Source organism: Mesoplodon mirus (genome assembly GCF_964341445.2).
Source record: "Mesoplodon mirus genome assembly, chromosome: 1".
NCBI classification, from domain to species: Eukaryota; Metazoa; Chordata; class Mammalia; order Artiodactyla; family Ziphiidae; genus Mesoplodon; species Mesoplodon mirus.
In genome coordinates this window covers 207,117,147-207,134,327 of record NC_138976.1, presented here as the reverse complement: position 1 = coordinate 207,134,327, position 17,181 = coordinate 207,117,147, and the positions used below count along the sequence as shown (strand labels likewise).

Genomic DNA, 17,181 nt, shown 5'->3' with positions numbered 1-17,181 from the left:
CTCTTTAATTTTTTGAGGAGACTCCATATTGTTTACCATAGTGGCTGTACCAATTTACATTCCCACCAACAGTGCACAAGGGTTTCCTTTTCTGCATCCTTGTCAACATTTGTTACCTCTTAGTCTCTTTGAGGTGATAGCTCGTTGTAGTTTTGATTTGCATTTCCCTGGTGATTAGTGATGTAGAGCATCTTTTCATGAACCTGTTGGTGATTTGGATGTCTTCATTGGAAAAATTTTTATTCAGTTCTTCTGCCCAAGTTTTAATTGAATTGTTTGAGAATCTATATCTATCTATCTATCTATCTATCTATCTATCTATATATATAGCCATTGTTTGAGTTCCTCATATATTTTGGATATTAACACCTTATCACATACATGATGTGCAAATATTTTCTCCCATTCTGTAGCCCACCCTTTCGTTTTGTTGATTGTTTATTGTTCTGTGTAGAAGCTTTTTAGGTTGATGTAGTTATATAACAAGTTGTATATCACAAGTTATACAACAAGTTGTATTTCTCTTGGTGATTTTAAGATTCCCTTGTTATCTTTAACGTTGACATTTTAATTTTAATATTTCTTGGTAGGGATCTCTTTAGGTTGATCTGCTTTGGAGCTCTCTGGGCTTCCTGTATCTGGATGTCTGTTTCTTTCCCCAGGTTAGGAAAAGTTTTCAGATATTATTTCTACAAATGTTTTCTGCCCCCTTTTCTCTTCTCCTTCTGGAGTTCCTATAAGGTGAATGTTATGCCATTTGATGTGCCATAAATCCCTTAAGCTATATTCATTATTTTCATTCTTTTTTCTTCCTTATTCTCTGATTGGATGAGTTCCTCTGACCTGTCTTTGAGTTCACCTATTCTTTCTTGTGCTTCATCTACTGTATTTCTAAGTTCAATTATTGCATTCTCTAGTTCTGTGACTTCTATTTGGAACTTTCTTATATCTTCTGATTCTTTGTTGAAGTTCTCATTGTTTTCATCCATTTTCCTTCTGAGTTCAGTGAGCATTTTTATGACCATAAATTTGAACACTTTATCAAGTAAATTACTTATGTTCATTTCATTAAGATTTTTCCCTGAGGTTTTATTTTGTTCTTTTTTTGGAGAATAGTCCTCTCTTTCTTCATTTTGCTTGACTCTCTGTGTTGGTTTCTATGCATTAAGTGAAATAGCCACATCTCCCAGTCTTGAAGAGCTGTGTGACAGATGAACCTTGTCATTTAACCCTGTCTACTCTTGGTTGCCTCTCAAATCTTTGTGATTGTCTAAGCAGTTTATTTTTAATAGACCTGGCACACCACCCCAGCAGTTGAGGGTGTGCCAAGACAAATGAGCAACCCAAAGTGGAGGATCTCAGGCAGTACCTAGATTCAGGTTGATAGGAAGCCAGAAAATTTGGTAACAGCTTTTAAAGAATGCAAATATATTTAGCCTTGTGAGATTGCAAGTGTAAGCCCTGCTGCGCCCCAGAAGCAAGCAATCTGAAGGTGTTCCCCGGGGAGCAGTCACAAGAAAACAGTGCTTCAGATAAGTGTACAAGCTCCATTCTGGGAGATACCAGTGAACTGTAGTAAGGCAGAGTGAGGGTGGAGAGATGGCACCCCCAGCCTACCTTCCCCGAGAGCACATCCGTAGCCTCTAGATGTGTGCTGAACCTGAAGTCTGCTCTTAAGTCTTGTCCCTACTAGCAAATAGGCTTTTTTCATGTAAAGACTGGGGCTGTGTCTCAGTCTGATGTGTAGTGGTACATCCTGGGGGTGGTATCCTGCCAAGAACTGTCTCTCCAATTGTTACAGTCCCATGGGACCCAGAAAAGAAATCCCTCCTGGCCTCCAGAGCCAGGTGATCAAGGAGCATCCACTGAGTGGAGGCCACAAAAATGGGATCTCCTGTCTTGGAGATTCTGGGTCTCTGGAGCACATCAAAAGGAAAGTGTGAAGATGATGCTTACTGGCTGAGTGAGGCGGTGGGAAGAGTGCAAAGATGACACCATTTGAATAAAGAGAAAGAGGGAAAAGAAAAAAAGAAAAAGAAGAAGAAAAAATATATATATAGCAAGACAGAGGAAGAGCAGGGAAGAAGGAGCCAGCTGGCTGGAGCACAAAGTTGTCACCTGCAGGAAAGGAAAAAGGGGAAAAAAGATGGCACCTTTCAGTTTTATCAAGGCAGAGAGAGAGAAGGAAGATGGCACCTGCCAGCCTCTGTCCCTGGGGAGTATTCCAGCAGGCCCCTGTTCCTCAGATTAATGCTGTAAAATTGGGAAGTGAGTCTCTTTCACAAAAAGTCAGAGTGCTTTTCAAACAAACAGAATATTATTTATGTATATATAAGTTTATTTATTTATTACAATAATCTAGGAGGTAAGACTTTACAAATAAACAAATGTGCAGAAATATGAACTAACTTGCTTGGGAGCATGCCTCAGAGAAAGTGTGTAAAATGGCTCAAAACTAGAGAAAGCATAGAAGCAAACTAACCACTGACACGGCACTAATAGAAAAGCTATCAAAAGTCTAAATCTGGGCTTCCCTGGTGGCACAGTGGTTGAGAGTCCGCCTGCCGATGCAGGGGACATGGGTTCGTACCCCGGTCTGGGAAGATTCCACATGCCGCGGAGCGGCTGGGCCTGTGAGCAATGGCCGCTGAGCCTGCACGTCTGGAGCCTGTGCTCCACAGTGGGAGAGGCCACAACAGTGAGAGGTCCACGTACCGCAAAAAAAAAAAAAAAAAAAAAAATGTCTAAATCTGAGCAGAACCAGGAAGAAAGGAAATCATAAGAGGGATGAGACCTTGCTAAATAAATACATTTTTATTTCCATAATTAGAGGTAAGAATAAGGAAGAGATGAAACTAATTCCTAGTGTCAAGCCTATGTAAGTGGAAAGGGTGTGATTTCAATTAACAAGAATTTCTTGTTTAGATTCAAAACAAGTATTTGTGTCAAAGAACCAATTCCAGTAGATTCCATGAGACATGCATATTTAGATTCATTTTTCTGCATCAATGCTTTTAAGGTTTTAACCCATCCTTCTGGTAGGAAAGAAAAAGACATAAATATATGAAATATCTTATCAAGCTTTAATTATGTTTACTTCTTGATTTAAAATTACTCTTTATTAAGTTAAAACGAAGATATTCTAGACTAACTCCAAAGCAGAATTGAAATGGCACACGAAAATGATCAAACATGATTCAAGCATCTCATTTAACTGAGATTTTACTACGTTTGTGTAATGATGTCTAAAATTGTGTTTTCATTAAACATAGCGGAGTAGAGCGAAACAGGGAGAGTCATCCTATAGACCTTGTTTGAATCTAAACATATTATCTATTACTGTAACTTTGAGAAAATCACTTAATTTGCATCAGCCTCCATGCCTTTATCTCTGAGAATAGTAATACCTATCTTGCATGGGGCTTGAGATCAAATAAGTTAAAACACAAGCAGAGTGTCTAGCAATTACAGTTGCTCAGTAAATAGCTCTTAATATTACCAATGGTCTCTGATGTGGGAAAACTATTACATAATAAAAAGATCCTTAATCGGGTATCTTTAAAATCAGGCTGAATGCAAAGAACTTCAGATTTTATGTCCTCCCTTTTTTTATTTTTACCCAGAGAATAATGCAATTCAGAAAACAGAGGGAGAGATTAATTTCCACTTCAACTGAAAAGTCATCATTATAAGATTTTTTTCATCATGTGCTATAGTACATTAAATATAACCATAAAATCTTTGTTACCTCTCTATTGAAAGGTAGAATGTGGTGTCCCACTTCTTGAATATGGGCTGATACAGTGGCTTATTCAATCAACAGAATGCAAGAGAAAAGGTGTTCTTGCACTTGTGAGGTTAAGTCATAGGAAGACTTACAGATTCCAGCCAAGTCTCTTGAGATGTTTACTTTGGGTGAAGCCACTCACTACGTAAGAGTTCAACTACTTTGAGATACCCAGGTTGCTAAGACTCCAAAACTACACCGAGAAATTTCATGGAGAAAGACAGAGACAGAGAGGAAACCAGCCCCAGATTTTTCAGCCTGTGCAGCCCAACTCAAGCCCCAGATTTGTGAATGAAGATGCCATCTTGGTTGGACATTTCAGCACCAAAAGATGTGACTCAAAGAAAACTTAGCCAGAACCAAGGCCCCAGACATATGACACCAGTCAAGTTGTCTAATCTATCTCCAATCATTCAAGCCACCACAGCTGAGGCCCAGTCATGATGGAGCAGAGATGAGCCATCCCCAGTATTCTTTATCTTTATTCTTAGCTCACAAAGTCCTGACTATAACAGCATGGTTTCTATTGTATCTACCACTGCGTTTTGGACTGGTTTCTTATACTGCAATAGGTATCTGGAATATATGTCTTGATCATTTCTTACAGTTCTAAAGCCACGGAACTCCTTTTATCCATATTCAGGGAGAATGCTATCTCTTGCTTATTTTCAGTCTCCCTTTGAGTCATAGAATCTGTTCAGAAGCTTCCTTGGACAGAGTCAGTAAAAGAAAACTCTTGATTACAAAACTCCATTATTACAACCAGGATAAAAGAACAGCCAAATCTGCTCACACACACCCCATTTTTTCACCATATCATAAACAATGGATTGGCCAAATTTTTAAGTGCTTGACTCTGATTGAAAGTAAGCAGCTTTCCATCTTCAACCTCTTCCCCTCCAACTCAACTTCGAGTGATGCTCTAGTCAACCTCCGGACTTCCTGATGCACCTCCCATCTCTGAAATGAGAAGTGAAGAAAAAACATCTTCAGAAGACTTCTGATATCAAGACAAGGGATAGAACAAAGGCCAAAGCAGCAATATTGCCATCCAGAGGAAAAACTACTGAACCTACACTGCAATACTCAGAAGGAAAGTCAAGACATGAGAGAACTAAGTGTAAAGCACAGCTATATTGGTGGCTTCTATTTAAATAATCAAGGTCAATAAGTAGGTCTCTGGGATGATGGTCCCTATACCCTGTTACTTGCACCAGAATTGGGACATAACCAGGAACAAATAATTCAGGAAGCTAGAGTCATTGACACTGAGAGCCAACTACAGGGAACACCAAACATCCGGGGCTATTAATAGTTCATGTGCTTCTGTACCTAAATTTGGAAAGACTGTAAGACTTTCTGAATCTTCAGGTAACTTGCATACTATTCTAATCATAAGCAATCATGCTCCCTCTTAAGCTAAACCATACAACTTCAGAATCAGGTGTTACTTCTTATTGGTACCACTGTCCACTAAGCAAAGACAGAAATACAGAAGTAATCCTGACCCCTGCCTTTCCCTCATATATTCCCCCTCCCCACTTTTCCCTCTTTCCCACATATTACTAGGTTTAATCAGTTCTGCTGCCTAGAGATCTGTTAAAGTCCTTCATTGTAATCATATTCCTTTGCCCTGATTCAGATCCTTGTCATCACTAGCCTAGGCTGCCCTCTATCTATTTCTGACCCTCCCATCTGAACTGTTGCCCTTCATATTCATCCTCAACACTACTATCAATATTATTTCTAAATTGCAAATTTGACCATCAACTGTCTAAAGACTTCAACATCTTTCCATTGCACTAATGATAAAGTCCAACTTCTAAACATGTCCTAAAGGTCTCCATTTTTTGACCTTGCTCTGCCAATTTAACTAATGTCTTTTTTTAGTAATTAAAATCTACTATCCTTGTTGTTTTATGAGTGTTAGCAGTTGCTGTTCTCACTTTTGAAAATATTTCCCCCTTTCATTCACTTAGGAAACTCCTATTCATCCTTTAAACCCCAAATGCAGTGAAACCGATTTTCTCTCTCACTCAAATCACTTTCTCCTCAAAACTGTAATTTTACCTCTGTGTAGCTCAATTGTTTGTTATACTCTAATGACAACAGATTCTTAAATATACTCATCTTTGTATCTTAATATCCGATAATATGACTGACATTTAACAAACGCTAAACATACTTGACACTTGAATTGATTGAATTGAATTAAACTGAATCAATCACTCTCAAGAACACTAACGATTGTTAGGGTTTCCTGCATCAAGAGTACAAATCACGCTGAATTTTCATAATACTGCTAGTTTTGATTGAGGCACAGCAAACAAGTTTACAACAGATTTCCCCTGTGAAAAGAATAACTTCAGTAAAAGATAACAAATACACTCAGAAGTCCATAAAGGAGGCAGGGTAGTCTAGGGATTCTGTTCTCATCCAAAGTCTTGCTGAGATTTGATTCAGAGGGGAAAGATTGATTTTTCTAGCTTAAGTTAAACGAGGCATCGAACAAATGTCAAAAGCAGGACATAGACTTAGATTCTTCACTGTCACACCAGTAAAGTTACCATCCTTCCATCTCCTTGAGAACAAACAAGAAAGCCTGCTGTGGACCATGAACAAAACAACAACTGTGAATTTACACAGCTCCTTAAACTTCTAAGCTGTGTACTGAGAGTGAATTAGAGGTCTCCTCCAGATAGCATTGCAAATGAGCGTTATTTTATTTTCACCAAACATTTCAGGTGATACATGCGACAAAATCAGCAAAGTCAGTACTCACTGTGGCAGACAAAGTAACTATTATGTATCTGTCCTAAAAGTTCCTGTGATGTTCTGGCTAGTTTTGCTTAAGTACTATTTATAATATTTATGAGAAAGGAGGACAAAAATGAACCTGATGCTTTTGTGGAGAAGGAATTCCCTGGCTGAGCAGAAAAGGCTGCCAAAGTTTTGGTGTTTCTTGTTTGTTTGAAACAAGACTAAAAGACCATATAATGCAAGATGAAGACATTAACAGTTAAAAGGGAGAGGACACACTAAAGAGACTCAGCCAGGGCCCTGGTAAATTATCAAAAATTGTGGGCTTTCTTAGTGAGAGTCTAGGATTTGAGAAATTCATGAGAAAAGGCGGAGGTCCCTGGGCACCTGAAAATGAGAATTGCTGCATTGAACTAGGCTGACTTTGGCATGGCATTTTGAAGAAGGCAGTCATATGGAATGTAACGAATAAATAGAGTATATCAGAGCCTGAAAACGCCTCCTGAAAACCTGAGAATAGGCTCCTGTGGGTGAAACGAGGTGAAGCACGGTGCTTGGTACACTATAAACCCTCAGTAACATTGGCTGGTTTTGAATGAAATGAAACCTAACCTGAATCCAGTCCCTACTCGGTAACAGCGGGGAAGATAATGGGTGCCTAGGCAACGTCTAGCAAGTTCTGGGCTAGAGGCGGCTCCCAACTCTTGCGTCACCAGGGGCCACAGAACTGAGTCGGGAAGGGAGAAGGGAGGAATCTGTGCGGAGGGTCATCCGACTGAGTCGGAACCGGACACTCTGGCAGGAAGTAGAAAGCGAAGAAAACGAAACGACCACTGGTGAATTTCAACACCACGTCGTGAATTTCAGATAATTTTCCACTTGTTTATTAAGGTGGAAAACTCGGATTCCAACGATGAAGGAGATGGAGTTTCAGCCCAACACATAAGTCAAACGGACCGATTGGTTCGGGAAGAAGATTTCTCCAGGTTCGTAAATAATCTGAGTGAAGAAGATTACGAACTTATGAGAGACAACAATCTTCTAGGCATTCCAGGTGAAAGTACGGAAGAAGAGTTGCTGAGAAGACTTCAGCTAATTAAAGAAAACGCACCACAAGACTCAGATGAAAATACAGGTATATTTTGCTTTTGGAGGGAATAGGGTGGGATGAATAAGGAACTTCATAATAGGAAATAGTAACTTCATAATTTTAAATAGTAAATTATACAGAAGTGACTTACATTAATTTGGTAAGTAACTTCTCATAAAAAGAACTGGCATTTACTTGATTTTTGGTGAGCATGTCAAGGTATGTTTGTTTGTCTTCCTGATTCACATTTGGGTTGTTTTAATTGGGAAACAGTGCAAAGTAGCCTATTTGTATTTTTCTTGGTTTTCTACCTCAACTGAAAGTCCCTCCTACTTCCTGAATTATTTTTTCTACATAGACATGTAAAAAAAGCAAACAGAAATATTCTCCACTGGGGACAATTGTGCTCTCTTCAACACCTGGGGACATTTGGCAATGGCTAGAGATATTTTTGGTTGTCACAGGGGAGGCATGGGTGTTACTAGCATCTAGTGGGCAGAGGCCAGGCATGCTGCCAAAGATCCCACAATGCACAGGATAGCTCCCCAAAACAAAGAATTGTCCAGCACCAAAATGTCAGTAGTGCTAAGGCTGAGAAACCCTGCTCGGACCTCAGGTCTGGTGCCTTCCCTCCCAGTGTGAAGTACATGATTTTGCTGTCTAATGAAGAGGATACTATAATACTTTGGCTCTTGAATATGGTCTTATATGTACCATGCTAGGTTCAGTCTATTCATTTGATCTGACCTTCAATTTAATGTCAATTAAAAATCTTGGTAACATTAAGAAGTATTCAAACTGCAAACACTTTTAAACCTATAAAACTTGTTTATGTTTGGGCAATAACCTTATATTTTAAAACAGCTTATCTATTATCAAAAGCACATAAGTGAAGAGCCTACAAGTAGTCATGTTGGAGACTAATGAAAATTAGACAATAATGTAAATTGAACTAAACTACTAGCATTGTACCTTAACTGGTGTTTACCTTGTTTAATTGCATTAGTGTTTTGACAGTGGACTGAAAAAAAAGTCTCTTGACATTCCTCCGACAGTGGTACACAGGGCTGTGTATATGATGAAATACTGAAAAATAGACTTCCTCCGGATTCCCTTTTTAAAAAATTCTCTAAGTTTATCTAGGATTAGCTCACTCTTTTTGGATGGAATCGAAACTTTTCTACCTTTACTTATAAATCTACACAGTGCAGTTTATAAAATATTAACTCTATAAATGTGAAATCAGTTGAAAACATCTGAGTATTTAAGTTCTCATTTTTTGTTTTTGAAACAAAGTTTCAGAGTGCTATTTTATGATGGTTCTAATTTTGGTAGTTCTTTTATGCACCCTCCCCATTTTTTTTGTTAACAGACAGAGGAGACTCTTCAGATGACGTGTCTAGTGGTGACTCTCTAATAGACTGGCTTAACTGTTCTGGACAAACTGAAAATATGACAAGTGGACAAAGAGAAAACCAATCTTGGAGGGAAGAGAGCCAAATTAATCCTAAAAGTGATCAGTTCATATTCAGTTTAGAAATAAATGCTAACCTTGATAATGGGAGTCCAAATCCAGAGAATGAATATGTAGCATCTGCAAGACTTCCCAGAAGAGAAAATATGGAAGACAGCCAAAGGCAAGTGGAAAGTCCACAATCTGAATCAATATTTACAAGACCATCTATGTCTGAACAAGATACAACTGAAACATTAATGGAATTCCCACCTACCACAAGTCAGCGAAGAGCAAGAAGTAGGAGCCCAGAGTATCGGAGAACCAGAGCAAGAATTGAAAGTTGGTCACCTCCACGTTCACTTAGGGAAATTGTACAAAGACTTAATCATAGTATACCCTCTCAGAATTTTGAGCAGCCTCTGCTAAGTGAGAATGTGAGATTTTCTAGAACTGAGCACCAAGAAATATTGAGACAGCAAATGACTGGATTTGAGTTGCAAAATAGCGCTCTTATTGAAACTTCTAGAACAAGGAATGCCGTTCATGGAGAAAATTCTCCGGATACAACCAGCAGTGGTGAATCTTGGGGAATGTGGGAAATATATCCAACCATACCCTTCAATCTTGAAGTAGGACAACTTTATTCTGGAGCATATTCTCGGAGAGACAGCAGAGCTAGTAGAACTCAGTTAACATCCGAGACACCAAACAACACTGTCACTTCTGAAAGTGAACGAGGACTGAGGCATATGTATTCACATTCTGAGCAGGCAGGTGTGAGAGCTTATGTCAATACCATTAGAAATCCCGTTTGCAGAACTTTAAATACTAGATTAAATGATACAACATCTGTTCCAATTCAGAGCACGTTAAGGCAGACAATGGCAGAATTTAGTAACTCAAGTAACCTTATGGACAGTGACAGTAATTTAGAGCATAGTGTCTCACCTCCAAGTCAAAACATGGAATGGCTAGAGTCACCTAATGGTAGTAGTAGTGGTACATTTGGTTCTGATTCAAATGCTAGCTATGATACCCATTCAAGTTCCACACTGAGTTGGCATTCAAGCCCCAATTGTACGTCTAGTTCCAGTTCTAGTCCTATTTCTGGTTCCAGCTCAAGTGATGAAAATTCAGGAATTAGCTCACTGATGTTTGAAGGCAGTGAAGAAACAAACTTATCATCAGACTTATCATCAGAGACCAACCAATGGGGTCGACAAATTATCCTTGTCTGTAATTTAGAGCATAGTGTCTCACCTCCAAGTCAAATCATGGAATGGTTAGAGTCATCTAATGGTAGTAGTAGTGGTATATTTGGTTCTGATTCAAATGCTAGCTATGATACCCATTCAAGTTCCACACTGATTTGTCATTCATGCCCCAATTGTATGTCTAGTTCCAGTTCTAGTCCTATTTCCGGTTCCAGCTCAAGTGATGAAAATTCAGGAATTAGCTCACTGATGTTTGAAGGCAGTGAAGAGACAAACTTATCATCAGACTTATCATCAGAGACCAGCCAAGGGGGTAGACAAATTATCCTAATAATGTCTGATGAAAGTGACTCTGGGTCCTCCCATAATCTGCAACAGTTTTTCCTCTTAAATGAAGAAGATATATACCAAACTACAGGACTCACCAAAGCACAGATTGACAATTTGGCTGTAAGATCTTTTGGTGAAAATGATGCACTAAAAGCCTGTAGCATTTGCCTTACAGAGTACACAGAAAACAGCAAGCTTCGCATACTACCTTGCTCCCATGAATATCACATTCACTGCATTGATCGCTGGCTGTCTGAGAACTCTACCTGTCCGATTTGTCGTGGGGAAGTAGTGGATTCCAATGAGAGTGAAAATCCTGATTGAGATCTGAATTCTCAGCTATATAAAGTGTTATAGGGCTCCCCTGGTGGCGCAGGGCTTGAGAGTCGGCCTGCCGACGCAGGGGACTGACAATAAAAATTAATTTCACACCATAGCAGTTCACTGAATTTCAATAAAAACTTAGCATGTGCACTGGGTTGGGATGTTCCTGATTCCATTTGAGAAATGTCTTAATATGATATAATGAATCTAGATAGATCCTAGTAGTATTATCTCGTCATGTAAATCCCAGACATCTCTTAGCCCTGTTCAATCCTGGTTGTGCATGCAAAGAAACAGAAACCCAACCAAATATCAATAATTAAGAAGCCATTTAAGACTACCTTAGAGTCATTCACATAAAGAAGTCATGTTACATTCCTAGAATGCCATAAAAAGCTTTGAAACCCTTCTCTTCCTATCTCTCTCCACAGCAGTTTATCCCACCTCCCTAACACTACCTTAACGTTTCTCCTATTCCCCACTACCAATGTATCAGTCAGTTCTAGCTAAAAACTGATGGCACACTTTAAAAGAGTGATGGAATAGCATTTAATGAAGAGACTAAAGTGTGTAAAGAATGAAGGGAAACCAAGAGATGATGAAGTACCCTGCGGCTAGCAGCTGTGAGAAACCAGTATTATAACCACTAGGTTTGAAGGGGCATAGAGAGATAGCAGTTCCTGCAACCCAGAATGTCTTCGAGTTATAGGAGAAGCCCACCCAACAAGAGATGTAACCTTAGAAAATGGCATCCACTGCCAACCTAAAGTTTGGAAGGGGGCAGATCATGGAAATAAATACCCTTGCCTTCTTTCCTCCTGACTTCTAATCACTTATCAGTAGTTCATATTAACCAAACCCAACCTGAAGACACAGAGAGACTGGTCCATGAAGCTGATAAAGATCAGCCTCCTGGAATCACGAAGCAGGGTTAAGAAGGATGGCGAGTAGATCCGGTAAGCAAATCAGAGACCATCTACCACAACCAGCATTCCCAACTCTCTTCAAACCCAGCCTGTGTATGCTTTCTTGCCTCTTCCGCTTCCGCTTGTTCTCTATTCCACTCTATGACTCAGCTCTTTAACAACCCTCTCTATTTTCCTTTCATTTACTCAGATCTTGTATTTTTAAAAGTGATAAGATGACAAAGCCTTAGAACTTAATTACCTTTTTCTTAAACATGTCACACTTTGATTTGCTGTGATTGTAAACAACTAAGGATAAAGGGCAGTTATAGGTATGTCTTTAATTTTTGCTTCTTCAATATATTCAAGCTTCAATTTCTTTCTATATATGTTTAGTTCATATACTTAATTTTTAAAACAGATTCTGATTTCTTATAAAGGGTTTTATGGTTTATATATGACTCTGAATCCTTGTGTGAATGACCCAAAGTAGCCAATTGCTGCTTGGAGCCTCACAAGCTGCAATATGAAAGCCTTAAAGGTAAAACTTGGCTTCAGGAAACATGTCTACATAGTTCAATTCTAATTGTCCCCAGTAAAACCATCACCCAAAACCCCGAGTATTTGAAATCAAAATTTAGGTCATGCTTCCTTCCAACCTAAACATAGTGAAGGACTTTTCTCCTAATTCAGCCTGAAGGCTATTTTTGGGGGGTTGTATTGGCCAGTCCAGAAAATTTTGCTTAAATTTTTCAATCCTGGTATAGGTGAGAGTACATTGTATTATAACCTAAAGCAATAATCAGAAATTTTGTGCAATGTGCAACCTATACAAATGTAGGCAGTGTTAAGTATACACCTTCTCTAAAAAGTTAAAGTCAGCAACATCACTGACCTTTCTTTTCTCTGTGAATTGCTGGCAGCCACAGTATTTGCACATAACTACAACGTATAAATGGGGAGTGGTGGTGAAGTTTTTGAAAACATCTTTGAGGTAGCATATTTTTCACACAGAGGATATCTGCATGGCCAGAAATGAAGGCTTGGCTCAAACCTCTGAAATTTACATTAACTTCTGAAAGTTGTTTGAATAGTCTGATTTTTAGGAAGTATTTTTGATATCAGATATACTTCATTTAAAGTGAGTAGAATAATTATAACAGTACTTGGCTTTCATACTATCCTAACAGATTAAAACCTTCCAAAGGATGATAATTGCTTAATTAATGCTTCAGTACATTCACATGCACCTTCTGTGGTCGACAGAATTCTAAGATGATGCCCAATGATCTTTGTAGGAGCCCCTCCCCTTGAGTATGAGACCTGTGAATGTGATGGAATATCATTCCCATTATTAGATTATGATATATAGCACAGTTGATTGGGAGATTATCCAGAGTGAGCCTGACCTAATCAGGTGGGCACTTAAAAGGCACAGAGAGGACTTCTAATCCAGATAAGATGGTTTATACTCCCCTCTCCCTGCTCCCCCTTTATACGCACAACTATATATCCTGGAAATAATATGAGACAACCAAAGGAGATCTCTGAAAGGTCTAGAGAAGGTGAATTGCCTAGGGACCCTCAGAATGGATGAACAGCCTCATGGCAGGGCACCTTATGACCCTCTACCAACAAAAAAATGTGATCCAGGCCCAGCATTTCCTAACTCCCAACTTAGTAACAGGAAGTGGCTCAAAGAGGCTCTTCCTCCATCACATCAAATGGGAATCCCCCAAACACCAGGCGAGCCTTGCAGAACCTGCAACGACGAACAATTGGAAGCCCTGATGACACTAAGTGACCAGGGAAAGTGCTTTCCTTCCCCACTGGGCCTGAGATCCCCCTTCACCACCCAGACACATCAGTGGCTAAGGGTCCCAGCAAAAGTGCTCCTACCACAAAAAGCTCCCACCTGGACAATGCTCTCCTCAGATGGGCCTGAGACTCCTCTCCCCTCCCCAGAAACATCAGGCAACTTGCTGGTACCGGCAACGGAGATCCCTCCACAGAAAGCTCTCAACCTGGTAAGCACCCTCCACTCCTTACAGTCCAGGGAGACCCTGTCACAAGTGCCTGGCCCAGGAAGGACTCTTCATCACGTGTTCCAGAGATTCCCTTCCCTCACCAGAAGCACCAAGTGCCGTATCCTGGGGAAGCTACCTCAGACCCCATAAGCAGCATGAGAAGGGACCAGAGGTAACCCCACCTGCACAAGAGAAACAGACCATAAGAGTACCACAAAGGGTCAGAAAATTAGGTTATCATGGAACCACCATCCATAAAAGTACAGGAAATGGGTGCCAAACCTATAAAGAGTGAATGCCTGCTAAAAATTAAAAAAAACAAAACACTTTAAATAGGGACCAAAGTATCCTAACATAATAGCCAAAATGTCCAAAAGACAATAAAATATCACTACTTATACCAAGAACCAGATACATGACAGCTTGAATAAGATGTGACAGATGATGCCAACAGAGATGAATTAGATGTTAGAATTATCTGACAAGGGTTTAAAAATGCTGATTTCAGACCTTTAAGACCTTGAACACAGAACCTAGTCACTCCATGCCAGTATCCCAACCTATAGAACTGTGAGCTAATAAAGGGAAGCTGTATTAAGCCATTACATTTGTACTAATTTTTTATGCAGCAACAGACAACTAATACAACTTCTCATCTAGGATCCATCCTGTACCTAGAAAATGATTATAATGAGTCCTAGACAAGTAAATGGCTTAATGTCTTGATTCTAGGCCCACTATAACATTATATTCTACCATTTTTCCCAAAAATGAAATCCCTAATTCCTGCTACTGAAGCTGCTAGAAGACAGTATCCTTCCTGTTTGAACAACCACCAATATCTTATCGCTCTAACTTTACTTCACATCACCCTATCTCATTCTACCAGTGTATGCTGCTTATATCATAAACCCAATTTAACACTCTGACTTTGAAACTATAGAGCCACTTATTTTGCTCTCAAAGCGATTGCTGAGTATTATATTGCTCTTCCAAATCATATTCCTCTCTGTCTGCCCTGACAAATCAGAAATGGAGAAGATTTGTACCTGAATCTTCTGAGCTCAACCTGATACGTTTTTTACATTACAGTATATCAGTTTAAATACCCAGCATCACTGTGGTTGTGAGCATAAATATTTCCATCTTAAGAATTTTCTCTGTATTTTCTTGGTAGTTTTTAAAACATTTGTTTATTTTGGCCTAATTCCAAAAAAACCCTTATCTGAATAACAAATTCTTTTTGAAAGTAGTTATAGCCTGTGGATAAGTTTTTGATACTAATATAAAGTCTATCTTTTTTGGCTAACCATGAAAATAAGTTGTGCTCTCAATATTCCATGAAGAATTAAGTATAAAGATTCTTTTGTTAATGCAAACAAGCCTGAGCATCGAACAACATGAACATCAAAACACTGCATGTACTGGAAAGTTCACAAAGAAATGTGACGTTTCTGTTAAGTAATATTACTTGTTATCCATATGCAATACTTTGAGATCTTCAGTATCTTCTTTACTACAATTAACCAAACATTTCATGTCTTTTCATTATTTGAGAGGTGAATGTATACTCCCTTCAATGAGAAGTTTCCTGGTATGAGAATTTCGAATGGAAATCTGAACTGCATTTCTTTTCTGTGACTTCTTTTAAGATTTGAAAATTCTTTACCATCTTAACTCAGGCTTTTTCACTATGAAATAAGAGGCTCTCCTTTGTGTGATATTCAAAACTCTCCATTGTTAATCATCAAGCCAGCATCTTTAACATCACTGCAAAAATGTGAGGATTTGGAAAAGCATGTTGGGGAAAATCCTTTTTCTCTCATCCACCATTCGTAGAGGACAGACACTAATTATAAGCCAACTCTGGGCTCTGGGTTCTCCATTCTCACATCACTAGTCACAACACAGTTATCTACCACCCCTGGCCTTGTCATCTTCTATTCTGGAAGTGTATTTTTTTTTCTTTAGTAGCACTTGTGACTATCTAAAACATTTTTTATTTATCTTGTGCTTGTTTTCTTCCCCATTCCTATCCCAAAATAGAAGCTCCAAATGATCTTTCTTTTTTTTTAAATTACTACTACATTTCTAAAAACTAGAACAGTTACTGGCATACACACCCACACACACACACACACACACACTGCTTCAGAATTTTTGGCCACTGTGAGCATCCCAGACTTATTTTTCACCCTTTATTCTCCAAAGAAAACCTATTTTAATACTGTTACCTACCATCCTGGATTTGATGTATTTCAACCTAGATCTCTCTCACTTACTTAACATATTTGTATAGGGTTTCTTGCCTATTAAGTTATAATATCTGCCAACCCTTTTCTAAATCACTATTTCAGGCGTTCAACACTGACCAAGAATGTGCCATGCCCAAAGCTGGGTGCTAGGGTTATAGTTACGAAGTACAGCAATTATCATGAAGAAATGTATTACATTTTAAAGAAGGCAGATGAATAAACATACAGTAACACTCTAGGTCAGGGATGCCCTGACACAGATTCAGATACAGGATAAAATGGAATGATCTAGGAGGAGAAATCTACACTAATAATTCAAACCTCCTTAAAGTTGGGTTATATCTGAGTTGTATCTTACAGGACTAGTAGCAATTAGCCAATGAAATGAAGTCATTAATTTCATTCTAAGCAAAATAAACACTGCATGCAACAGTAAAGATGCATTGAAAATTTAGGGCTCAGTAAACAGTAAATATGAATCATCATGCTCTGGGGTAGAAGAGGAAGAGATGTAAGTACATTAGCAAGAAATGAAGAGATGAGGCCAAAGAGGTAACAAGTGGTAATGTGTATCAGGCTGAAGAGTTGAACTAGATCTTCTAAGCAATGCACAGTCAACACGATTTTTCTAATAGGAATAAAATTTTTCAATTTTTAGAATGGTCATACTAGCAGGGATATGAACAGATTGTCAAAATTTAGATTGTCCCACTTACGGAGTTATGGCATTAACTGGAAGAAACAAGTATAAAGTCCTGATATAATGGTGAGACAGTTGAGATACGGATGCATATAGATTCAAGTAGTGTTAAAGAAGCACAATAAAATTTGGTGGCTGCTTGGATAATTTAAAGATGACCTTAAGTTTCTGGTTTAGGTGACTGAGTAGATGGTGAGAAGTTCCACTGATATAAGAAATGCAATATAACTTGTTTGTCATACTAGAGGAATAGATGACAATTCAGCTGGAATCTCTGAGATTTGAGATGTCAGAGTGATATTTTAGTGGCAATGTTCATCTAGCTATCACGGA

At 38.8% G+C, this 17,181-nt stretch overlaps 1 protein-coding gene across 1 annotated transcript in view; it reads left to right on the top strand.

Moving 5' to 3' along the window:
• The window catches only part of LOC309807160 (E3 ubiquitin-protein ligase RLIM-like), a gene marked incomplete at both ends in the record, with an annotated part of 87,528 nt that overhangs the window by 10,121 nt on the left and 60,226 nt on the right, over positions 1–17,181 (top strand). Inside the window, 3 exons of the mRNA XM_082626467.1 lie at positions 7,439–7,682; positions 9,010–10,080; positions 10,543–10,757. Coding sequence (XP_082482593.1) covers positions 7,439–7,682; positions 9,010–10,080; positions 10,543–10,757 — 1,530 coding nt within the window. The remainder of the gene's footprint in view (positions 1–7,438; positions 7,683–9,009; positions 10,081–10,542; positions 10,758–17,181) is intronic.